We start from the raw sequence: 26,891 nt of genomic DNA, 5'->3' as shown, positions 1-26,891 counted from the left end.
ATTTAGAGGCAGTCAGTCAAAAGCACAGGTGATAATCCAGGCTTTCAACTGGTGTCCAAAGTGTGTGTGTGCATGTCAGTCCTGTGGGACCGAGCCCTTAGCCTGTGGGGCCTGACGCGGTCCCTGAGGTAGGTGATGCCAGAATTGAGTTACATCAGAAGACACCCAGGTGGTGCTGCAGAGAATTGCTTGTTGTGGGGAAAACCCCACCCATTTGGTGACCAGAAGTACCAGAAGTGAATAGTTCTGTGTGAACAATAAAGGAGACACACAGGAGAGAAACACAGAGGGGAAAAAGAACTGGGTTTCTCCCTACTCACTTTTTCTGTTTTATAACACCAATTGTAGTTTTTTTGAAGTTTTGTTGATGTTGTTGTGCTTTTGTTCATTTTTGCTGCCTGAATTGCCTCTTTCCTGCAAGTTTATTCTCTTTAGAGTCTGTGTCTGTTTTAATGTTGCATAGTCTTCTCGAATGTGTGGGGTGCTTTTATATTTAGCCAGTGACGCACTAAGAATGATTAGAAGTTCTGCATGCTGGAATGTGAAAATGCACTTTTTGTTTATTGACTTGGTATTTGGCAAACTTGCCAGCCTAAACAAAACGAGAAAGGAAATGTTATCATAGCATGCCCGATAGCTTAGATGTAAACAACGTTTGTTTTCACAGTAAATGCTAGCACTTCCCATCAGAAACGATGGAGACAAGAAGAAAATGTAATATCTTCAAGTGCTGAAATAATAAAAACTACTGCCAACCCACAATTCTATATCCAGTGAAAATAACCATTCAGAAATGCGTGGAGTCACGGCATCATCACAATTTCCTCTAAGCAGAGTCAAAATCAACGTGTCAACAAATAAACTTATTTTTAAACACAAACCAAAAAATGGGTTGAAATAAAGATATTCTGGAATAAATCCAAGCAGAGCAAATCCATGGCCAGCAGGCTAACACGATAAGAAACGGTGAAGGAAGTTCTTCAAGCAGAAGGAAAATTGTTACAGATGAAAATCTGGATCTACAGGAAAGAATAAAGAGTATATAAAAGAGTAGCTTTTTTTCTTCTCTGAATTTCTTTAAAAGACAACGACTCTAAAGCAAAAATATTCCTATAAGATGGAGTTTGTAATGTATACAGGAGTAAAACACAGGACACAACTGCAGCACAAAGTGGGGAGCAGTATTAACTTCAAGTCCACTGTGACAATCACAAAATAGGCTAAAAAGCCAATAAAGGAAATAAGATGGAATATTCAAAAATATTTAATCAAAAAAAGACAGGAGAAGAGGAATTTTTTTTTTTAAAATACTGTGGGATTTAGTTTGTTAACATTGAACTTGGGATTTTCCTACTTATGTTCCCGAGTGACACTGGCTGAAAAGTCTCCATTCTCACAGTGGGCTGCTGGGAGTTGGTACCAAGGCTTCATTGAACTAACTGGGGATGGTTTCCCTCTTTTCCCACTGTCTGGAAGGGTCTGTGGAATGTTGACATCACAGTTCTTTCATTTAAAAGTTCAGTAAAATCTGCCAGTGCACTTATCTAGCCTTGAATTTTCTTTTCAATTACAGGATCAGTTTCTTTAATCGCACAATTTTAACTTTTGTTTCTTCTTGTGTCAATTTTGCTGTTACACTTTTTTGTTCATTTCACTTAGTTCATTTCTTAGGTCACCAAGTTGTTTATCATATCTTCTTACAACTTGGATGTACACAGAATCTATAATAACGTTCCTTTTTCATTCCTGAAATTATATACAGCTGACCCTCAAACAATGCAGGAGTCTGGGGTGCCAACCCCCATGTATAACTTTACAGCCAGCCCTGCATACGTAGTTCTGCATCTGTGGATTCAACCAACCACAGATAGTGTTGGACTGCAGTTCTTATTTATTGAAAAAAAAATCTGGGCTTCCCTGGTGGCGCAGTGGTTAAGAATCTGCCTGCCAATACAGGTGACACAGGTTTCAGCCCTGATCCAGGAAGACCCCACGTGTCACGGAGCAACTAAGCCTGTGCACTACAACTACTGAGTCCATGTGCTGCAACTACTGAAGCCTGCACGCCTAGAGCTTGTGCTCTGCAACAAGAGAAGCCACCGCAATGAGAAACCCTCATATCACAACGAGGAGTAGCCTTTGCTTGCCACAACTAGAGAAAGCCCATGTGCAGCAGCAAAGACCCAATGCAGCCAAAAATAAATAAATAAATAAACAATAAAATAAATCTTAAAAAAAATATTAAAAAAAATTTTTTTAAAGAAAAGGAAAAAAATCTGCATATAAATGGATCAGCATGGTTGAAACCTGTGCTGTCCAAGAGTCAACTACATTCGCAGTCTTTTTCTTTTTTTTTTCACTTTTTTTTAAGCTCTTTATTGGAATATAATTGCTTTACACTCTTGTACCAGCTTCTGAGGTACACCAAAGTGAATCAGCTGTATTTATACATATATCCCCGTATCCCTCCCGCCTGCGACTCTCTCCCACCCTCCCTGTCCTGGCCCTCTAAGGCATCACCCATCATCAAGTTGATCTCCCTCTGTTATACAGCAACTTCCCACTAGCTATCTATTTTACAGTCGGTAGTGTATCTATGTCTATTCTACTCTCTCACTTCGTCCCAGCTTCCCCCTCGCCCCCCACCCCCCAACCCCGTGTCCTCCAGTCCATTCTCTGCATCTGCATCCTTATTCTTGCCCTGTCACTGGGTTCAACAGTACCATTTTTTTTTGATTCCGTATATATGAGTTAGCATACAGTGTTTTTCTCTTTCTGGCTTACTTCACTCTGTATAACAGACTCTAGGTCTATCCACCTCATTACATATAGCTCCATTTCATTCCTTTTTTGGCTGAGTAATATTCCATTGTATATATGTGCCACATCTTCTTTATCCATTCATCTGTTGATGGGCATTTAGGTTGCTTCCATGTCCTGGCTATTGTAAATAGTGCTGCAGTGAACATTATGGTACATGTTTCTTTCTGGATTATGGTTTTCTCCATAGTCTTTTTCTTGACCAGTCTTCCTAGAAGTTTATCAATTTTATTAGTATCTTCAAAGGACCAACTTGGGGTTTTGTCAATTCTCTCTATGTACGTTTGTTTTCTATTTCATTGATTTCTGCTAGTTTAAAAATGCCTTTTTTTCTGCTTTCTCTGAGTTTATGTTTTTGGTCTTTTTCTACTACCCAACTTCAGCTTTTCCTCTTTCCTAACACACGCGGCTGGGGCCATGCTTTCCTCTCTCACTGCTACTCACCTGCATTATCCGTTTGGATATGCAGTATTTTCATTATCATTCAGTTCCAAAGATTTCCTATTTTAAATTATGATTATTTTCTTCTGACACGTGAGTTGTTTAGAAGTGTTTTTCAACTATCAAATGTATGCACTTTTGCTAGTTATCTTTTAAATTTTGATTCTTACATGTAATGTCAGAGTTTATACACTACCAATCCTTGGAAGTACTCTGAAGCTTGCCAAATGGCCTACCACGCGGCAAATTTTCATAAACAATCCACCTGTGCTTGAAAGGCAAGTGTATTCTTCAGCTGCTGGGTATAAGTTCGTGGGTTAGACCTACACTGTCAACTGTGATGTTCAAATCTTCCCTTCCTACTGATTTTTGCTGTTTTATTTATCAAATATTTTTGAGGTATGCTAAATCTCCCACCTTGTGTGCGAGCCCATCTTCTTCTCTTTGGAGTTTTAACAAGTTTTTGCTTTATATATTTCGAGGCTGTGCTAGAATTGAACCATATCTTTTATCAACGTGCAGTGACCCTTTTCAGCTTGAGGAACACTTTCCACCATAACATTTGTCTGATGTTAACGTAACTACACCAGCTTCCTTGAGGTTAGCATTTGCTTGGTCTATCTTTTCCCATCCACTTTATTTTTAACTTTGCAGTGTTCTTATATTTTAGATATGGTTCTCACATACAGTTCTATCAGTCAGTCCCAGCAGGAAGAAGACAGCATAATTAAACTAGGATAATCCAATGAGGCTTTAATAAAGAGGCTATTTACAGAGGTGTGAGCGGAGCGAAAAGGAGCCACCAGGGACAATGGAGTTCCCGGGGCTAGAAACAGAAGGGGTGTTACTAAGCCCATAGGTATACAGTAGTCCACAGGCAAGGTGAGGGTGGGGCTGCGACCCCGGGGAAGCTGGAGAGATAAATAACTCAGACCTAAACACCTCCTTCCTCCTTCCATTCTCCTGCTGGAGACTCCCCCCGGCTGAACTCCACCACGAGCCACAGGCAGAGTGGTGGATAGACCGGCCTCAGGAAGGGTAGGCCAGACAGGAGTGGACAGGGGTCAGGTGGGGAAATCAAACACACCTGGCACAACAGCAAACACGTTTAAAAAATCTAATCTGACAATCTTTGTCTTCTAAATTAAGCAATTTGTTTACACCTTTATTGAAACTATCGATATGGCTGGACTGATTTCTGCAACTTGTTTTGTATATTCTAGTTGTTTTGCTAGTTGTCCTGTTCTTGGTCTTTCTGTTGCCAGACACAGAAGCCCACATCTCTTAACATTTCAATTTTGTCTTTGTTTTGGGGTAATTCATTAGCAATTTAGGAAAAATATTTACCTTATACTACCAAAAAAAAAAAAAAGTCAAACAGATTATGAAGAAAATCAAATCACCAACAAACTGGGAATAAAAAAAGAATTACCAAAATTCTGGAAAAGAAATTTAAAATTATCTTAAATATATATATGTCAAATAACAACTAGAAAAATATTTATAGGAGCTATGACCCAAAAAGGGTTATTACATTTGTGTTTTACATAGAGTACCTATTAGCTTGATAACAACAACACTGACTATTCTCTGGACAAAAAGAGAAAAAAGGGCAATTTAAAAAAACCATACACGTTTGGTACACAAACATTTTGTACACCCCCTCCATAGTAATTATGACAATGCAAATTAAGGAAAGGTATATCTCCTTGAGAGCTGGCAAATGAGAGTGCCTACTTGTGCCTGATGAAGTTGTTAGTTCAACCATTTTGAAAAGCAAATTGGTAATATGTTTCCTGAGTAGGTATATTTGTAGTTTCTACCACTTATTTGTTCTAGTAATTTTACTTCTGGTGAATGAATCCAAGGAAATAATTTTAAATTTAGGAGAAAGCTTTCTGCACTAAACTATCTATTTATAATAGCAAAAACCCCAGAAAACAATCTATGCGTCCAATAATAGAGGGATGCTTAAATAAATGATGGTATTTCTACTTGGCAAAGTATTATAAAAATACATAAAATGTTGCTTACAAAGGATATATAATGACATGAAAAAGTGCTTGATATGCAGGTAACAAAAAGAAATACAAAGTTATCACACTGTACACAGCACAGTTAGAATGCTGCAAAATGTCAAGACAAAAAACACCAAGTGGAAATACAGACATACTGAACACGACATGTTTCTAAAAATAATAAAAGCAATTGTTCAAACATTAAATGCACTTACATATTCTGGGGGGGATTTGGCTGCCAGAATACTGACCAGTGCAGGCAGCATGAATGTCCAGGGGCACCTTTGTACCTAATGCAACGGTGGAGAACCTGAGGAAAGGATTTCAGGAGAGCTCTTCCTCTTCCAATACATTTTATTTTTCATTTTCATCCACATTTAGTATTTTATTTGCAAAAAATGAAATATTAAAGAAAAATCTCATCTCTTTGTTAAACCCATGACCAGGAGACACCGGGCAATGAACAAAGCAAAGCCATGACTCACATACGTGCACCTGAACGAGCGGGGTATCATCCTTTCTTTTCTGAGTAGGAGACTTTGGCAATAGCACCACTGTAACAGTCCCATGAGAGAACAGAAGGGAGGCAAAGAGACCAACTGAAACACTGAGTCTGTTCAAAGCAAATGGGGTTAAAAATGGAACTTTTGGACAACCGTATGTATGATGCCTGGAAACCTCCCGGAGTCCTCAGTTCTTTCCGGGAAGAGAAAGCAATTCTGCATAATCACACTTTCCAGAAATGAGAGTTTAGTGACAAACTTGGAAGCCAGCACAGAAGGCACATGCTTGAAATCTGACTTTCTTTCTAAGCTGCCAGTATGAGATATACTGAGCCATCAAACACAGGCTGCAAAATCTCCATTCTTCTTTTGGAAGTGAAGAGTAGCTCAAAACAGATGTCAATTCAACAGCGGTCAATAAAACCAACAAGAAAATGAGAACAGCCATGCTCTCAGGGAGGAAGAAATATATAACAGAGCTACTGAATGGAAATCAAGAAACCATGGAGCATTTTATGATGAAAAAAGGGAAGGAACAGTCACACGAGAGAGACTAATTTCTTCCTCTTTTAACCGATTATTAAATGGGTTACAGAGTGTGCACAGCTGAAAACAGCTGATTCAAATTATATGAGCTCTTGATTTAAACAAGGTTCAGGGCTGCGGGTCCCTTCATTCACTCCATCGTCCGACAACTGCTCATTAGCTGCTTCCAAGTGCTGACCTGGGAGAGGAGAGACCGCATCCTGCACTTCCCATGGCGCAGAATCACACCGGACCGGTTCTAATGGTATGCTGGTGATAACCCACACCTCCCAGTAGCTCACAGGGATTACTGAGGCGCACACTCACTCTGCCAATGACCACGTGCTTTAGGCAACGTTTTCTAGAGAGTGAGTCACAGCAAAGCCCACAGGCTGAGGCTTTACTGGGAGGTGCAATCCTGTGGCAACAGGAATGCGGGGGAGGGGAGACCAGGAAAGGGGAAACAAGTACCAAGCTGGCTGCATCTTCACACCAAAGCAGCAGGTTGCTAGGCCAGGGGAGGTCTTTCTAAATGGGGCTTGTGGGAAGGGTGTGAGCCCTTCCCCCACTCTCCCTAGGCAAACCTCTGGTGCACTCCCAGGTGTGTTACCTGCCCCTCCAGGTGACTAGATGCTGGTGTGAACTAAAATATCACCTGCTATATCAGTAAACAAAGGACTTTGGAGCCATCAAGCCATCACATTACAGCCGTCCCCAGCGGTGCACCCTGAGGGGACTCAGGATGGAGACAAACGGGCTACTCACTGCCAAGCCATCAGGATGCTGGCCCCAGATAGCTGAGGTGCAGATCAAAGGAATGACTTCAGGGATCCCAGAAATCTTGCATCTTTCTATACGTAGAAAAGTGCTAAATTCCTTAACCTGAGATGTCTGGTTTTCTTTTAAAGATTTTTTTTTTAATGTGGACCATTTTTAAAGTCTTTATTGAATTTGTTACAATATCGCTTCTGTTTTATGTTTTGGTTTTTTGGCTGCAAGGCATGTGGGATCCTAATTCCCTGACCAGGGATCAAACCTGCAACCCCTGCACTAGAAGGTGACATCGTAACCAATGGACCACCAGGGAAGTTCCTGGTTTTCTGTAGCTAACAACAGTCTTTTGATGTTTTGACTACCTGGTCTTTGTTGCAAAAACTCCTAGGTATCCTGACGTCCCCCCTTGCCTCTTTGGAGCTGTCCCTCAGAGCAATCTGAGATGCTGTGTCCTGGGCTTAAGTTCTCAGTTTTGTCCGCCAAATAAGACATGACTCCCAACTTTCAGGTTGTGCATCTTTTTGCAGTCGACACTGGGAAGCCTGGAATTCACACATTTGCAAATGGAGGGAAAAGCTACAGCCTCCCCACACATCCTCTTGGGTTTGACTGGCCCCCTATGGCCAGTGTAGTTCCTACCTGCATAGGAACAAGACAGCTGTGCCCTAGCTGAGCCTTCACCTCAGGGGAGGCTGGGGGAGCTGATGTGGGGCCAGACCTCTCCTCTGGGGAAGGGGCGAGGTCCCAAGGCATCAGGGCTGAGCCAACCTGGGGAGCATCCAGCAGGTGTGGTGTGAGATGTAGGGAGTAAAGCATAATTAACACACACGGTTCAAGGCAGAAGGCATGAACTACAATGAGCAAAGTTGGAAAAGAATGACTTCCTTAGGCTTTCTTTGGTCCCTCCCCTTCCATTCAAGGGAGCATCATAGCTTGCTAAGGCAGATGTAACCGCACAGGGCAGAACTGCAGAGCGTGATACAGAAGAGAAAGCGTGACACCGAGTTATTGGTGCTTTAGATGTTTCAGCTCATAATTCTAAAACCTCAAAATTCCTCACCAAGTGTTGTTCATATAAAACCTATGTCTGAACCTCACCCAGGCCTGAAATGCAGATACTATTATTCGCATCACACACGTGCAGGAAGGGAGGCTGACAGATTTCAGAGCCAGGCCAGCAAGCAGCCCAGCAGGAACTCAGATCACACCCGCCAGGCTCTGCTCTGGGCTCACCCCACACAGGGTCCCCAAGGCCTGAATGCTGTGCCCAGCTCCAGGGTGTGTGGAGCCTGGTCTCCTTCTTGCCACCCTCTTCTCACAGACTCTGCCTCCTCTTAGTCAGGTCAGCATGAGTGTGGCACAGGTTCCAGCTTCATAACTTACCTGGGCCCCTGCAGCTTTACTCCGCATGTTTTGGCAAACACCAAATGCTGCCTGACCTCTTTGATCTTGCCCCAGCTTCACCTTTCAGATTTGAGGGAAGGAGAAACCCAAAGATGGGATTCAATGGAAGCGAGCCGGTGGAGTCGGGTGCACTGGGCCAGCTCCAAAGAAAGCCAAGACGTGTGGGAACGTCTTATATGCCTCTGCCCCAGGGACACACCGCGTGCACACAGACCCACTCAAAGCCGGGGCCGTTCGCCATGTATTATCTGCTCACAGCAGTTTCAAAACCAAGCTGTGAGCAAATTTTTGCTTCTTTTGTTTGGAAAAAATGTTGCTTAAGAAGAAGAAAGGATAGAAATGGACCTGCTGAGCTCCAGACGAATTGGCTGGATGGCAACCCAACGTGCCCTCAGCACAGCCCCCGTGAATTCTCTTATTTCCAAATTCCTGGGCTCTACAAAATCACAGCCAGTTTAATCTTCCTCAAAGGCGTGGAGGCAGGTCTCTACCTGTTCCCTCTGGGCTGGAGCTTTCCTGGAGGGCAAATGGACCAGTTCCCAAAGGCTGCGGTTAGAACCTACACTTGTGAGAAGAGTGGGGAAAGGCACAGAGCTTCCATGATAACCCATTCCATGCCAGGTGGTGCTGGAAATGTTCACTCCCATCAGGTGCCCAAACACGCCCATGAGGGAATTACTGTCACTCACAAGGTCTCCCAGGCAGTAGCTGGTGGAGCTGGAATTGGGACCCAGGCCTTTTTATGTCTATATTCAGGTTCCTTATACCAGATCACACTGTGGCCCCACCTGCAGAATGCCAGGCACGCTCTGGGTTTTGTTTTATAATCCCAGGGACTTCCGCATGTTATCCTGACATTTACCTTCCTGTCTCTGTTTTAATTTATATTTTCTTCCATTACTGCAAAGATTAAATAGCTTTTCTTTGCTGCTTGTCATTTTTTTTCATGAATTGCTCTTTTAAGCTCTGCCTATTTTTCTAGTGGGATGCTTCATATGTTTCTTACTCATCTGTGAGACTTCTTAGTGATTCCTTACATATCAAGGCTATAATGGTATAAACTTCTGTTTGCAATCATCTGACCATAGGACTTGAGATGAAGAAGGTGTCTGCCTGTGTAATGGAATTTTTTAATACCAAACACTGTTTTAATTATCCCCTTTGAAAAAATGACTTTTTAGCATATTGAGAATTCAAATGTTGACTGTTTACTGATTAGCATGATTTAGCAAAAAAAAAAAAAAAAAGCAGTTTGATTTAGTAAATAAGCAGTTAAACCAATGGCAATTAGACCTTTACTCCTCCAAGTGGGTACTGGAAAGAAATAAATCAATGAAACAAGAGCTCCTGATTATGCTGCCTGGTTCTTGGGGAGGGACCAAAGCTCTGCTCAGAGGGGCTGGCTCTTGGGATAAAAGGGAGCTTTGGGGTTGGAGGCAGAGCACCTTGTAAGGTCTGAGCCTGGGTCACACTTGAATGCATCCACCTTAAAGTATACTCATCTCAAAAGAAAGTCCTCTACCTAAAGAGGTAAAATTGTCATTATATGCAGATGACATGAAATTATATATAGAAAGCCTTAAGATTCCACACAAAACTACTGGAACTGATTAATGAATTCAGCAAGGTAGCAGGATACAAGATTAACAAACAGAAATCGGTTGCTTTACACTAACAATGAAGTATCAGAGAGGGAATGTTAAAAAGAATCCCCTTTAAAATCAGATCAAAAAAATAAAATACTTGGGAATAAACCTGACCAAAGAGGTGAAAAATTATATGCTGAGAACTATAAAACATTAGTAAAGGAAATTTAAGATGATTCAAAGAAATGGAAAGATATCCCACGCTCTTGGATGGAAGAATTAACAATGTTAAAACAGCCATACTACCCAAAGCAATCTATACATTTAATGTGATCCCTGCCAAATTACCCATGACATTTTTCATAGAACAAAAATAAATAATTCTAAAATTTATATGGAACCATAAAAGACTCAGAATTGCCAAAGCAATCCTGAGAAAAAAGAACAAAGCAGGAAGCATAACCCTCCCAGACTTCAGACAATACTCCAAAGCTACAGTAATCAAAAGTGCATGGTACCGGTACAAAAACAGACATATGGATCAACAGAACAGAATAGAGGGCCCAGAAATAAACCCATACACCTATGGACAACTAATCTTCAACAAAGGAGGCAAGAATATACAGTGGGGAAAAGAAAGTCTCTTCAGCAAGTGCTGCAGGGAAAGTTGCACAGCCCCATGCAAATCAGTGAAGTTAGAACACACCCTCATACCATAAACAAAAATAAACTCAAAATGGCTTAAAGACTTAAATATAAGACATGATACCATAAAACTCCTAGAAGACAACATAGGCAAAACGTTCTCTGACATAAATCGTACCAATGTTTTCTTAGGCCAGTCTCCCAAGGCAATAGAAATAAAAGCAAAAATAAACAAATGGGACCTAGTCAAACGACAAGCTTCTGCACAGCAAAGGAAATTATAAACAAAATTAAAAGACAACCTACAGACTGGGAGAAAATATTTACAAATGATGCCACTGACAAGGGCTTAATTTCCAAAATATACAAGCAGCTAATACAACTCAATAAAAAAAAAAAAAAAAAAAAAAAAACCCAATCAAAAAACAAACAGAAGACCTAAACAGACATTTCTCCAAAGAAGACATACAGATAGCCAACAAGCACATGAAAAGATGCTCATCATTGTGGATTATTAGAGAAATGCAAATCAAACTACAGTGAGGTACCACCTCACAATGGTCAGAATGGCCATCACTAAAAAGTCTATAAATAATAAATGCTGGCAAGCGTGTGGAGAAAAGGGAACCCTCAAACACTGTTACTGGGAATGTAAACTGGTGCAGCCACTATGGAAAACAGTATGGAGGTTCCTCAAAAACTAAAAAGAGTTGCCATATGATCCAGCAATCCCACCCCTGGGTATATATCTGGAGAAAATTATAATTTGAAAAGGCACATGCACCCCAAAGTTTATTGCAGCACTATTCACAATAGCAAAGACATGGAAACAACCTAAATGTCCACCGATGGATGAATGGATAAAGATGTGATACATACAATGGAATACTACTCAGTCATAAAAAGGAATGAAATAATGCCACCTGCAGCAACATGGATAGACCCAGAGATTATCATACTAAGTGAAGTAAGTCAGAAAGAGAAAGACAAATACCATGACATCACTTATGTGTAGAATCTAAAATATGACAAGTGAACTTGTCTATGAAACAGAAACAGACTCACAGACATAGAGAACAGACTAGTGGTTGCCAAGGGGGAAAGTGTGTGGGAGGGAGATAGAGTGGGAGTCTGAATCACTGCCATACAGCAGAAATTAACATAACATTGTAAATGAACTATAGTTCAATAAAAAGAAAAAAAAAAAAGTCCTCTACCTATACAATTCCAAATACACAGGGGTGTGCTGGGCCAGCTCACACGGACTTAACGCAGCTAAGTGTTAACATTTTCAAGAATGTTTTGAGCTTGTTTTTAATATAACCATTATTAAAAATTAAACTATATAACATTACAATTAAATTATATTGAGGACAAAGGTAACAAATATTAAGAAATTATCGCTTCCTAATTACTCTATCTTGTCATTTTCTCTACTGTGGGGGTAATTTACATCTATCCTATCTACACAATGGAGATACCCTCTACTGGTGGCCTGTGCATCTCCTCCCAACTCTGCCTTCACAGTCATCACCTTGGTAGCGTGAAATCAGTCACCGTGGGAGCATTTACACAAGAAATGGACAAATGTAACAAAGAAGGGCTTCATTTATTGTTGATTTTCTAAACTTAAAGTGACAGAGAAAATGTTAATAACAGATTAAACTTAAAAGTGTGCTGTGTTTGTAGTCATTACACTGGGAGTGGCCTAAAAATTATGGAAATTTTCTTCCAGTTTTTGAAAACTATTTTCCAACTCAGCAAAGAAGTTGCTTGTTTGTTGACGAATGAAGTTCATACCTATATTCATGTCAGAAAGACAGTTGCTCATGAACTACATCCACAGGTTGGCTATGGATCTGAGAGTTTGGTGAAAATTTTGACTGATTGATTGATTGATTGATTGATTGATGCATGCATGCCACACTGTGCAGCATGTGGGACCTTAGTTCCCTGACTAGGGATTAAACCTGTGGCCCCTGCAGTGGAAGCGTGGAGTCTTAATCACTGGAATACCAGGGAATTCACTGGTGAAAATTAATGAAAGCGTTCTCTGAGTATCAATGGGCTACATGGAATTTACAATATGAAGAGTGTATATTTTATTTTTATTTGTAAATTTTGTGCTACACGTACTTTGTGTCAGTAGTTTATAATAAACATATGTGCTATACAGAGATACATAATTTCCCCCAGAGCACTGGTAAGTTGTTAAGCACTTACTATCACATGGGACAATATGGTTCCAGGTGTGGGAAAATGGGGCCTGGATGGGATGCCTCAAAAAACACCCAAATAAACAGGCCTCTTCATCACCAAGTAACAGAGCAGGTACTCAATTCAGCTGCAACATGTAAACAGGCTAGAGCCACCACCTATTTTTGTAAAGTTTTGTTAGGACACAGCAAGCTCTTCATTTACATATTTTCTGTGGTTGTTTTCACACTAAAATGGCAGAGTTGAGTTGTCGCAGAGACCAGAAAGCCCTTCACAGAAAAAGTTCGCAGTCCTTGGGCTTGAGAAGTGAAAAAGATCATCTGAGAATGACTTGAATTTGTCCAAAATATTTTATAAATATTTTTCTAATTTTAATACTATGGTATTTTTTGCCAAACAAAAGTTTCTAATTTTATGTATATAAATCTACCAAGATACTGACTTCCTTTCCAAATGGTGAGCCAATTGTCAATAGCTTTTATTCAACACTTTATTCTTTCCCCATCAGTTTGAAACCCTACACTCAGTTTGCCCACATGGCTCTATTTGTGGACTATCTATCCTGTTACCCTTAACTCACCTGTCTATTCTGGCCCCAATGCCACACCATTTTAATTATTATAGTTTAAAAATATGTTTAAATATCGGCATTTAATTCTTTGGGAATTTCTCTCCCTAGTCTCATTTTTCCAGAGAACTTTATAATCATTCAGTTGAGCTCCCCACATTCCTCAATTTCATGATGATATTTGCTGGGAGTGTTATAATATGGTAGATTTGCTAAAAATAGATTAATCAATGATACTGAAGCCAGGCACAGACTACAGGAAAAATCTATAGTTCAAAGATCGATAACCATCTATCCTAAGTGCCTATTGTGTTTCAAGAGCCGGTGGGTTAAAAAAGTAAAGGACCGTGCCCCACACCTGAGGTCACAGTGAGGCCTCAGAAGTCAAGTGCTCCCTGGAGCCTCAGGTCAGGTGAGGCAGCCTCTCAGAAGAAGGGCTTCTCCTAGGAGCCCGGACCCTCAGGCACAGCAGATGCTCCTGGTACCAGGCACCTGTTAGCCTTTTTTATTTCACTCGATTTTTATCTTCTAATTATAACACTTCAAAATAAAAAACCCAACCACAAATATCCTGAAGCCAGACTTGTGAAAAGCACTGGCCACAGGGCTAAAGAGGAAAACATCCAAGGAGGGTGCCTGCTGGGTGCACCTTAAGGGGCTGAGGGGACTTGCCAGGAGGGACAGAGTGAGCTGGGCCTGGCTGTGCAGAAGCGCAGCTGAGTCCAGGCTGTGCCCTTACGCTGGGTGAGCTTAGTTAGGTTCTATGTGGAGCTTGAACCAGCTTCCTCTCCCACAAAGTGAGGATTAAAAACACACAGTAATTGCCATGAGGAGTCAGGTTCATAAGGCTGAGCACCTCACATGTGCCGCTTCATTTAATTCTCCCAACAACCTACGCAGAGGAGGCCCCGAGGCTCAGTAGGAGGAGTGACCTGTCCGGGGCCACTGCTGGTGAGATGCAGGGCAGGGGTCTGCTGAGCAGGCCGGCTTCAGGGCTCAACTGCTAGACTCTGCTGGTTCTTTAAAAACAAGCAAACACACACACATACATACACACACAGACACACACTGACCTATGCACACACAGTTTGGGACCCTGCCTTATACCTCACAACAGATTTTAGACTGACTGTCTGAGGGTAAGAAAGTCCAAAGAAATTCGTTCTTCAGTGGTATACTGAACATTTTTTTTCCTCTCACTCATGGAGAATTGGGGTGTGTTTGCTCTAAAGCACCTACATCTTTACGTTATTTTATTTAATTGTGCAATCAAATCTGCATGACAGTCTTTCCTTCTGACCACTTTGGAAGAGATGTTCCCCATACATGTATTTTTAAAAACTTTTCATGATGGGAATTTTCAAAGTAACACAAAACAGAGGAAACAGTACGATGAATTCGAGGTCTCAACAGTCACGGGCATTCGGCCCATCTTGCTCTGTCCATCGCCTCCCTGTTCCCCACTTCCCCATCCCACACACCTGGAGTGTTCTAAAGCTAACCCTAGACATCACTAACATTTAGCTTGTAAACACTATGGTGTGTGTCGCTAGCAGTGAGACCTTTTTATTTTCATAAACCTTAATTCCTTATCAGCTAGGACTCTGTTTAAGATGCCTGATTCTATACTGACTTTTAGCAAAGAGATAAAACCCAGTGCCTAACGGAAAACACATAAGCACTAATTATCATCATATTCCTCTCTTGTTCCTTCAGTGAGAGTCTGGAAATGCTGTGGAAACCAAGAAAAACCTGGCCCATGGGGGTTGCTGCTCTTTAACAAAGGGAAGATTAGAGAAAAAAAGAGAAATTTTAATTGAGAGGAAAAAGTGAAGTCCCCGAGTTTAGGAGAACAACAGGATTTTTTAAAATGCCATCAGTTGCCTCAGACAGTCTGTTTATTATGCTGTGACTGCCAAGTATGTAAGACTAACTGCTGTTGGGGCCTTGAAATAAGATACCTGGTGTTGGTTGGAGAAAGAGGACTGGAAGGATGCTTGATTACATTTTCCATTTAAACATCAATGCCTTCCGACTCCCCCTCGCAAGGGAAGTGCGGCCCCTGCACAGAGAGAAATCACAGCCCCGGCAAAGTCTCCACGTGGTGCGCTGAGTGGGGTGCTCAGGGTGGGTGCACAGGGGTGCAGAGGGGAGGGAGGAAGAAGCACGTTTCAGCTCTGTGCCGGCCCAGCAGACCCGGCAGGTAGCAGATAAGTGTGTGAATGAATGAGAAGGACCAAGGGAGGACATCCTGGTGCTGCTCAAAGCTGGGCCTGATCCCAGCCAAGCAGGGAGGACCTGCAGCCTGAGTGCAGCGGGTGTGCCTGCAGGAGCCCCAGGTCACAGGGGTGCTGGGGGTCTCTCTGTGCCCAGGTGCTGAGCAGTGTGCACACCTGGGCAGGGAGGCTGGCTTGACAGGGGCAGACATACAGGCTTTGCCTTGTACCCCAGGTGTGACGACTAGTGTGGGCTCGAGGTGAGGAGGACGGATGGGGAGGCCCCACCCCTCAATTACTGGGCCTGGGTCATCATGTCCAAGTAACCCCCTGAACAAAGCGTGTTCATCCTCATCTTAAAGGAGAAGAGGCCCAGCACCGAGGCCAGATGTCTGCATTCCCCCCAAAATTCAGATGTTAAAATCTGACCCACAGTGTGACCCACATGGTATGAGGAAGTGGGGACTTTGGGAGGTGATTACGTCATGAGGTTGGGACTTTAGGAATGGGATTAGCGCCCTAAGGAAAGAGACTCCAGAGCGCTAGCGAGCTCTCCCTCTGCCCTATGAGGATACAAAGAGGAAAGTGGCCCATGCAGCCCAGGAGGCGCCCCGCCAGAACCTGACCATGCCGGGTCCCAATCTCAGGCTTCCAGCCTCCAGACTGTGAGAGAGACAGCTCTGTTGTTGAAAAGGCCCCCAGTCTACAACACTCTGCTATAGCAACCCGAACCAAGACACCAGGGATTCAGGAAAGCAGGGGCAGCAGGAGCTGACCCCAGGCCTGCCCTACACAGATGCAGGAGAATGAAGCATGCTTCCCAGAGAACTGGAACTTTCTGCATTCAGTGTCCAAACTGAAAAGCTAGAGCATTTGAGATGGAAACTTTGTAAAATGCAGCCACACTTTCTCGAAAGATGTTCTGCACAATGGGACCTCTGCTCTGTTCTGACAGTGGTGACAGTGCTGTCAGAAGCTTGCTGTGCCAGGCCTGGTGGCTCTCTGCTTGGTGGTGGTGTGGCCTGCGCAGGGCACGGGGAAGTGGGGGGCACGTGGCCGGCCCATCAGCCTGTGCAGTACCCTCCCCTGAGCCCAGCTCTGCATCTCCAGTCTGTGGCAAGGCAAGGTCTTAGCAGCCCCAGGTCAGGACTGATTAGAATTCATTAAAGGTGCACTGAACGCGGACAGGAACGACTGAAACACCACTTGCAAAGGCAACCCAGCTGTGAGGCAGGATTTGTACTCAGTCCTGTCTCTAACCTGCCTTCGGAGGAGCGTGACCGTGGGAGAAGACACACCCTTTCCGTGGCCCAGGAACTGAAGAGGAAAATGGATGACTAATCTGCTTCTCAGCTGTAAAAAAAAGTTTTAAAACTAACAACATAAACCAGGCTCAGGGTGACAGGAGGTGAGTACTGTTTGAGGGAGCATGTCATTCAGACAACTTAATTACTCAATAAGCCCAGGGTCTTATCTCAGATTTTAGAGCACTTTCACCCAGCACACCACTGAAACTGAGATGGTTTTTTTCTCTTTAAGCAATTAAGTTGCAGAGCCTTCACAGGGACTAAAATGAACAGAGATGCAGCCCTGTGCCCCAGAACCTGTTCTTGGAATCGCTGCAGAGGCCTGGGCATGGGCTGTGCTTTCTGAGGGTGGTGGCTTTGTGTTGCTGCTTCATTCCTGGCACCGAGGCCAACGGAGACCTGGTACCCACAGGCCACCCTGACCAGACAACCAGTCAGGGAAAGACACACACAGTGGTACGCATCACAGCCTTGGCACCAACAACACTTTCAGGGCGGCTCCCAGGCCAGGCCCGCATTTCTCCTGGGCTTCAAGGTCTGGGTCAGCGGGAAACCCCGATCATCCGTGTCACCTTCCCTGGCTGAGGTCCCACCAGGCTGACCTGCACGGTGCAGTGTCTGGTTTTCAGACAGTCCTCACTCTCTCCCTTGCACCACACGTATGGAGACACTGACGGAACCAACGCCAACTTCGGCTGCACTCAGGCAGAAGGTGCTAGGTAATGCCTGGATGGCTGAGTGGGCAGCCGAGGCGGGGAGGCTGACCTCATCCTTAATGGGAAGCAGGGAGTGTGGTTTGTCAACAGCCACTAGCCACTCCTGTTTCCACAAACGCCACCTCAGGAGAGGTATCTCTACAGGGTGAAGCTCAGACAAATGAACCCACCCAGGGGCCGCTACAGGAGCAAGCAGACCCTCCACAACAACACTCAAGGAAATGTCCTTCCCTCCTACAGTCCAGTAGGTCACAGAAGGTCAGAGCTAGAAGGTACCAGGTGTATATTTTGCTCCGATGTCAGCCAGCCCAGGCCCAGACCCCACCCAGGCCCAGGGATGGAGATGCCTATTCCAGGACTTAATTCGGGGTCACCCCTCACCTCAGCTAAGCCTGTGTCCTCTGCAGCACACACCGCATGGGTCACGGGGTGATCACAACTGTCCTCATTCGTTCACCAAGCATCTCCCATTACCAGCCACAGAGGAGGAGACACTGGGGACACAGAGGAGCCAGAAGACAAGACTCCAGAGAGCAAATGTCAGCAGGACAAGGGCAGAGCCAGATGGGCAGGACGGGGTGGTGGGGAGGTGCAGGGGGCTGAGGGTGCAGGCACGTAATTCTACGCTGCACCGAAGCAGCCCCCAGCTCGGCACCGTGTACCCACGTGGGATCGTTGTTACAGAAACAGATTCCCTTCCAACACCCATGTCCTGCAGGCCCAGGGTCTCCCCACTCACCCCTGGGGGAGCCCGTCCACATGTGTGGCTTTCAGGAGCTACCATGTGCTGACAGCACTTAAACGTGTACACCCGACCTCAGGTCCACTCCCCTACCTGGATTTGTCACAGGCACCTCTGAACTGACCTCCTGACCCTCCCCCCAGTGCCTGCTCCCCTTGAGATGTCCCAGATCTAGGAAACTGCACTCCCTTCTGCCACCACACAGGACAAACCTCCAGAGTCCTCAGGGCCCCTGCTCCTCCCGGGGCCCACATCTGATCTGTCAGCACGTCCTCTTGACTCTGCTTGCAATACCTCTACTGCTGCCCCGCCCCACCATCCAGGTCACCTTTACCTCACGCTGCGATGCCCCCCCGCCCCCCGCCTCTCCCCTCTCCCCACTCCAGCCACGCTCAGTTCCTCCGATCCCTCTGTCAGAGTAACACTGTCTACACGGCGGTTCAGACCATCTCTCTCCTCTGCTCAGAGTCCCCTGGAGGCATCCCACCAGCATCAATCCCGACAAGTGCCCACAAAGCCCAGCACAATCAGGCCCTGACATGACTCGGGCACCACCAGGCACACCGCAGAGGTACCTGCGTGTCAACAAATATCCCCAGGGGGAGCACTGCACGGGGGTGGGGGGGTCCAGGGGTCTCTAGGCGCCTGCCTGCTCCCCTCCCATCCCAGTCCTGCAGGAGGAGGCCATCTGGAGCTGGGTCTGAAAGAGGAGGGGGTCCAGGCAGGCCAGAGCGCAGAGAGGAGCATCCAGGCCAGCAAGGCCCCTTCCAGGCTGCGGACAGACCACAAAGCCCACGGCCACGAGAGCATCCAGCTCCGCTCCACGTCTCAGCCCAGGACGCTGAGGTCCAGAGAGAAGCCCTGACTCACTAAGTTCTGAGAAACATGAACACCCGCCAGACTCATGTCCGTGTGCCTGCTCATCCCCAGCTTCCAACAGGCAGGCTGGCCACAGCGTGTGGACACACTGCCTCTGCGGCTCCCTACATTAGCAGCCCCGGGGCACTGCCAGCTGGCTCAGGGAGGGGACTCTGCCTCTGCCCGTGGTGCAGGGGATGCAGCCAGCATGACAAGCTGACCCTCAACCTTTAAAGAAGGTGGTACGCTCTGGGGCTTTTAAAGGACAAATTGAGGAGCGTCTACTTTTAAAAGATGTCAGTTTCAAGTGATTTAAAATTTTAAGTTTTTGTATTTTAAGAATTTGTTCCTGTAATGTATTTCATAATAGTTATTATTTTAAAGGCAGAAAGAAAGTGACGGCGGGGGGCGGGGGGGGCACAGGAGGATCTTGAGATGACTTGGTCACTTCAAGTCAATTTTTTTGCATAAAGCAAGTCAATCCTCCTCTCTTCTCCCTGACTTAAAAAAAAAAATCTGTGAAACTGTCTTTTACAGAGAATCAAAAAAGAACCAGTGCAGAGGAAGGGTTTAGGGTCATCAAGAAGCAAAGCACGTCTGCACAGGGAAGCCCGCAGGGAACAGCAGATCAGAGAAGACAAACCTCAGGCAAAACTGCTCCACAGAAAGCCAGACTGGAGCACAGTCCCCGTGCTTCACAAAGAACCCGACAGAGAGACCATGGGAGAGCTCAACACCTTGGTGGTGACTACAGGACAGGACAGCATGGTTATCTGCTTTTCTTTCCTAGGGTATGTACCCCATCACCTAGATCAATGTCTGGCCTGTAGCAGGCATCCAATGAAGGTTGGTTAAATAGATGATTATTAGCTAAAAGAGTTATGAAAGGGAGCAAAAATTAGCTGAGAAACAAACAGCCTGAAAAATTTTAAAAACCATTCCATTTACAATAGCATCAAAAAGAATAAAATATTTAGGAACAAACATAACCAAGGAAGTAGACTGAAAACTAGAAAACACTGCTGAAAGAAGCCCTAAATAAATGGAAAGACATCTGTGTCCATGGATGAGAAAGCTTCCTGATGTTAAGACAGCAATACTCTCCAAGTTGACCCATAGATTCAGCGAAATCTCTATCAGCCTATAGAGGTAGATCCTATAATTCATATGGAATTGCAAGGGACCCAGAACAGTCAAAACAATTTTGAAAAAGAAAAAGTCAGAGGACTCACATGTCCCTGATTTCAAAACTTACTACAAAGCTACACTAATCAAAAGAGTGTGTTACTGACATAGGGACAGACCTACAGACCAATGGAACAGAGTTGGGAGTCCAGAAACAAGCTTATACACTTATGGCCAACCGATTTTAGACAAGGTGTCAAAACCATTCAATGGGGAAAGAACAGTCTTTTCAACAAATGGTGCTGGAACAACTGGATAGCCACATGCAAAAGAATGAATTTAGACTCTTACCTCACACCATATACAAAGTAATTAAAAATGGATCCAAGTCCTAAACATAAGAGCTAAAACTATAATACTGTTAGAAGAAAACATAGATTTCAATCTTTGTGACCTCAGATTAGGCAATGGTTATTATTTAAATATGATGTTAAAAGTGTAGCAAAACTAGAAAAAATAAACAATTTCATCAAAATAAGAAACTCTTGTGCATCAAAGGCACTATCAGTAAAGTGAAAGAAAAACCCACATAATGGGAGAAAACATTTGCAAATCGTATTATCTGATAAGGGTCTAGTATCCAGAATATTTAAAGAACTCTTATAACTCAATAACAAAAGATAAACAACCTAATTTAAAAGTGGGCAAAAGACTTGAACAGACATGTCTCCAAAGAAGATATAAAATGGCCAATAAGCACATGAAAAGATGTTCAACATCACTAATCATTAGGAAAATGCAAATCAAAACCACGAGATACCACTTCTCAACCACTATGATGGTTATAAACTTTTTTAAAAAGTGCTGATAGAGAAATTAAAATCCTCATATCTTGCTGGCAGGAATGTAAAATGGTCTGGCCACTGTGAAACAATTTGACAGTTCTAAACACAGAGTTACCATATGACCCAGCAATTCCACTCCTAGGTATATACCCAAGAGAACTGAAAAAACATGTGCACATAAAAACCTATACATGTTAGGGAGGGGGGGGGGGGAGTCAAGGGAGGGAGGGAATATGGGGATATGTGTATAAAAACAGATGATTGAACTTGGTGTACCCCCCCCAAAAAAAAAAAAAAACCTATACATGTTCATAAGAGCTATTAAATAGAAACAACCCAGCTATCCATCATCTGGTGAATGAATAAATAAAATGCAGTCCACCAATACAATGGGAGAGTATTTAGTCATATAAAGGAAAGAAGTTCTGACACCTGCTTTCATACAGATGAACCTTGAAAACATCATGCTAAATGAAAGAAGCTAGGTCACATACAGTATGATTCCATTTATATGAAATGTCCAGAAGAGGCAAATCCAGAGATAGCAAATAGGTGAGGAGTAGCTAGGGCCTGGGAGGGGTGGGGGATGGGGGTGACTGTTTCATGGGTGCTGGGATTTCCCTTTGGAGTGATGACAAAGTTCTGGAACTAGTGGTGACTGCTGCACAACACTGTGAATGTACTGAAAGCCATGGAATTGTACACTTAAAAACGAGTAAGTGGTGAAATTTATATTATGTAAACTTTACCCCCAAGAAAAAAACAACAACAAAGAATGATCCAGGTACCGCCGTTCAATAAGTCTAGAGTTAACAAAAGGGTTGAAATACAAACGTTGCTGGGACTTTCCCCAGAGCCACTGACCTTGTTTCTCTGGGTTGCGGACCTGGGACGGTATGTCCTGTATTTCCAGGGTCCACTCCCCCTCGGCCTTCTCTCCCCAGCAGTGCACAGTCATGAACTCCCAGTTTGTAAAGCCTTCGTTGGAATGATCCAGCAATCTGCAATCGGAGACGTGGGGTCAGAACACAGGGTCCCAGAAGCGATGGAGGGCAGGGTGACCAACCACCTAGGGCTCTCCTGCCTGGGAAGTACACTCAGGTGACTGCACAGCTGGCTGAAATGCCCCCCAGGGCAGAAGAGGCCTGACCCATGGCTGGCATGAAGGTGCGGAAGATGTTGATGCTTTCAGACCCTTGCTCTGCAGCACAGCCCTGCACAGCACCTTCACCTCCACAACGCCACGGGGTCTCCAAACACTTGGAAAGGAAGGCAGTCAGGCTGCACAGGTGGTGCCAACATAAGACAGGGGCTGGGTCAGTGGTGGCTCCTCCCTACCCTAATTCATAGACGAGAGGCCCCAGGCATAGAGATCTGCTGCAAGCCCCACCTCCAGTGACTGGCTGAGCTGGAATGCCCTCGAGGGCATTCTGACTCCCGTCCTGGGTTCTATCCATCACCAATGAATGTCCCCATGTTCCACCCCAGGAGGGGTCCTACAGAGCCTGTGACCCCTAGTTCCTGGGCACACAAAAGTGATGGAGGCTGGGACACACCACCCCTTCCCCAAAGCCCAAAGGGTGTCACAAAGGAGGCCTCTCTAGAATGCTGGTTTATGGAATGAAGGAATCTTTCACACTTGTCTGAAAGCCAGCTCTTGTGGTTCTTCTCCAGAAGATACAAATAAGAAAAAATGAACAACTACTCAAACTTGTGGGAAAGAGGTTGTCCCTTAATCTCCAGGGCTTAGCACGTTTCCACAGCTGCATTTGGGGGAGAGGACGCAACAGACCTGGCAGTTTTCCACTGTGGGTGGGAGGCACCCCTGGGCAAATCCCCCATGGCCCGCATCCCCTTCAGGTGCATGAGGCCCCCGGTCCTTCCAGACCGGAAGAAGGTCCTTCCCACTGGACCCTCAGCTCCGATCCTTTTTCTAAACCATTTGTTTGGCTCAGGCAGAAACAGGGAACAACTCATGGGCATCCTCCCTCTACAGCACCCAGGGCCCCTCAGTTTCTGTAGAAGGAACAATTTGGGGCTCTTCATTTTACTCTTCCTTCACACCCTAATTTTCTATCTCTATTTTGGAATAACAATTTTTTTTAATGTAGGGGCTCTTAACTGTTCATCAGAAATTCAGATATATGTTTTGTGTGATGTCAGATTCAATTCCCAATTGGGGGTTCTCCCAACATCCATTGTACAAAAATGTTTATCAAAGAGACATGCTTCGCACGGAGAACAGTGTGGGGAGTGGAAAGCCTCTATTTTCTTTTCAGAAACCGCAAAGGTCAAGGCTGATCTTCACACACGATGCCAGACTGAATCTAAGACACTGGAAGCAGAACAAAGACAAGCTCTTTCAAGGGCTGAGGTACTTAAGACATCAGCTTACACAGAGCGAAAAACACCTGGAAACCCGAAAAAGCTGCTGAATTAAGCAAGATGTGAAATAAAGTAGAAGGAAATCGATCCTACACTTGATCTTAGCCAAAGAGCCAAGAAGCGACTGGATCCTAAAACACAACCTCTTGGTATCATCACACAATCTGCCCTGGAAAAAAACAAATCCCCAAGACTTGGATGACGGCCCCGTGGCTCCAGGCAGGTTGAATGTGCTTGCCGGCCCGGGCTCGGTGTGACCCAGGGCGTGGGCAGCTAAGAAGCAGGTGAGCCCAGCAGCACCCGCTGTCTCATCCCAGGGCCTCCAACCCTGCACCTGACCAGAGAGATGGAAGTTAGCAGGGGAGGAGCACAGAGCCAGGCGCTGCAAGGTTTCTGCGGGCGGGCAGGTAGGTGTAAGCAGCACAGGAGCGTAGCTGGCACCTGCGCCAGGGGCTGTGCCAGTATTTCCACCGGTACCATCACATCCAGTTCCCGTAATACTCCTAACTGTGACAGAGGAGTCACAGGACACTTCCAGAGTTGAGGAGCAGTGGCCAGCTCCCAGGGCCCCTGCTGGGAAGTGAACGAGTGGGTTGTGAGCTCAAGTCTCTGGGCTCCAGAGCCCATGCTGGCCCTCCACGGTCACTGCTGCCCCCTCCCCAAGCCTCCCCATGGCTCGAGGTCAACGCAGGCCACCATCCGCGTTCTGCACTCAGCTCCTGCCTCAGATTCAGAGGTCACCAACTCAGATGCCTCAAGGCGTCCAGCCTGGTGCAAAAGGGGGTCCAGTGAGGTGACCTCACGAGAGCCGGGAGACAAGCGGCCCACACCCGGCCTCAGCACTGGTGCAGGGACAGAGCCCTGGGGTGTTCGAGTGTGTGTTTGCCCTCGGAGTGTAAGCCCAGAATTGGACAGCTTCCAATTTCTCAAGAAACACTAGAAATTTGGACTTTCAAAAGAAATCTCTAAAAGTTCTGATTAAAAATAACAACAACTCTGGTTGCAAAATAGCAGAGCTGCAGCCTGCCAGCCAGCACCCTCACAACGCTCGTGCCCATGATGGTCCCCCACATGCAGAGGGTGGCGCAGGCTTACCTTCAGAGGGGAGATGCTACCTGTCCCTCTTGTGCTATGAGGAGGGAGCCCAATAGGGGCCAAGCTTGGTGCCCGAGCCCTGGGGGCTGATGAAGCGAGGGTCTGGTCCCTGGGTGTGTCCAGTGCACTGAGGACAAGCCTGGGGCTGGGCCCACAGCCTCCTGCCCACAGAGAGACCAGGCTGCTGGGGAGGCGGGCGGGGTTGGGGAGAACACAGCACACTCCCTTCTCTCAGACAGAGCTGACTGCCTCTTTCCCTGACACGAGGAGCAGGTAGGGACAGAGGGGCATCAAGAAAAAGGGCCCCTCGTGCCTGGTCCTGTCCGGAGGCTATCACCCCCATTTCTGAATCCTCCAGCCCCAAGAAGGGCTGCAGCCCTGGGCAGGGGACCCAAACAAGGCCAGTGGGCCCAGGGGCAGCACACGGGCAGCGGCGGCCACAGCCCAGCAGGCAGGGCAGTCTCAGGGTGCGTCCTGACGGTGCCGGGCACGACTGCCAGTTCTGTTTTTCAAGAGAAGCGGGAAATGCTGATTTGTTTGTGAAACCTTTTTTCTCCCTCTGCCTCTTAGCTGGAAGGAGCCGGAAAAGGAGCCCCAGGTTCCTCCAGCCTTCCCCAGGCTCCTGCTACCCCTTCACTCTGATGACCCTCAAGTCACAAAAATGCAGCAAAGCACTTCTCGCTTCTAAGTCTGTTGAAGAAATGACTCCACAGCCTCACACAAACTGGGCACCACAACCTGCGCCCCAGGCTCCAGAGTTCAGAGCCTGCCTCTGAGAGTGTCTGCGCCACGGGGACCGCCCTAGCGCGTGGGCAAGACCTCTGCTGAGAAAAGCCTCCCAGCACCTGTGCATCACCTCCTGTCCGCGCAGGCTCTACCCCAGGACACGAAACAGTGCTCCTCGGACACATGCTCTTAAAGTGCAGAATGAGTGTGACACAAATGACCTCCAGTGCCCTCAGCAACAAGGTCGCAGCCAGAATTCCATGCACCTCTTCGCTAAATGAAGCCACCACAAACCTTTGTCACTACTTACTGCCTAAAATGGAAAGTTTCCCAGGGCGGTTTTGAAGGACAGGTTGCAGGAGGCTATTTTTCAGGTTTGTGGGGTCTACATGTGAGTGTCTCCAAGAGGCAGAAACAGCTAGACCCACAACGTGCCGGGTGCCTTGCAGGGAGAGCCCTGTGACCTTGAGGTGACCCCGGCTGCCACCCCGGCCCCCCAGGCCAACCGGGACTTACCTCTTTGCCAAAAGCTGAGACTTGGTCCCCGAGGGAGAAATCAGGTGGATCTGCAGGTCTCCTCGACGCGGGTGTGAGATGGTGATGCGAGCCACCACGTGCTCCAGGTAGCCCACTCGCTGGTCCGAGTGGTCGGCACAGGCAGTGGTCAGGGCTGTGGTCCGCAGCGTCTGCACCACGGGGATGCTCCTGGCGGAGGAGGGAGGGGCTTAGTATTCGGCATCTAAAGCCCTAAGTTGCACACAATGGGGATGGATCCAGGCCTCCCGGCTGCAGCCCATTACATCTCACACTCAGATGTGCCTGTTGGGGTTACATCACCTGCCCAGAAGAGGCTTATAATTCTGGAATTTGCTTAGAGAGATTAAAAAAACGTCTTCTCGTGCAGACTTGGCCAATGCACCCAGGGATAGGCCCCCTCAGTGCCCTAACACTTTGGCCAGCTCATCGCCTCAATGCCTGGGGCCTGCAAGGCTTTAAAACCCCACCACCTTGTTTCAAAGAGAGACCTTGAAGATTTATAAGTCACGATGCTGAAAGATAACAACAGCAAACATTCCCTGAGTTGGCTGCATGCCAGGCACCGGCCCCTGGTCTGAGAATTCACAAGGAACAACCTGTTTAATCCAGAGAGAGGTCGGGGACTGTGCCCAAGGTCACAGAGCTACTGAGAGGCAGAGCTGGGGTCCGAGGCTATGAATCCCGTGTCTACCTCTGTGCCACACTGCTCTGCACAGATGCTTGTGTGGACCCACACTCATGTCCAAGAAGCCAGGAAAGAGGAGACGGACAAGGGACCCAGGGCCAGACTGGCCTCTTGTGCAGAAGGCACTGATTGAGGCCATGGTGGCTGGATGGG

The 26,891-nt window shown here is 45.9% G+C and overlaps 1 protein-coding gene across 5 annotated transcripts in view; it reads right to left on the bottom strand.

Moving 5' to 3' along the window:
• The window catches only part of PCSK6 (proprotein convertase subtilisin/kexin type 6), a 181,310-nt gene that overhangs the window by 35,579 nt on the left and 118,840 nt on the right, over positions 1–26,891 (bottom strand). For all 5 annotated transcript variants that reach the window (XM_057720346.1, XM_057720347.1, XM_057720349.1 and 2 more), the window contains 2 exons: positions 26,033–26,221; positions 22,175–22,311 (listed from right to left, as the gene is read on the bottom strand). In XM_057720346.1, coding sequence (XP_057576329.1) covers positions 22,175–22,311; positions 26,033–26,221 — 326 coding nt within the window. The remainder of the gene's footprint in view (positions 1–22,174; positions 22,312–26,032; positions 26,222–26,891) is intronic.

Source organism: Hippopotamus amphibius, chromosome 2 (genome assembly GCF_030028045.1).
Source record: "Hippopotamus amphibius kiboko isolate mHipAmp2 chromosome 2, mHipAmp2.hap2, whole genome shotgun sequence".
Taxonomy (NCBI): Eukaryota; Metazoa; Chordata; class Mammalia; order Artiodactyla; family Hippopotamidae; genus Hippopotamus; species Hippopotamus amphibius.
Note: the sequence above shows the minus strand (reverse complement) of the source record. Positions and strands in the feature narration are given on the sequence as shown.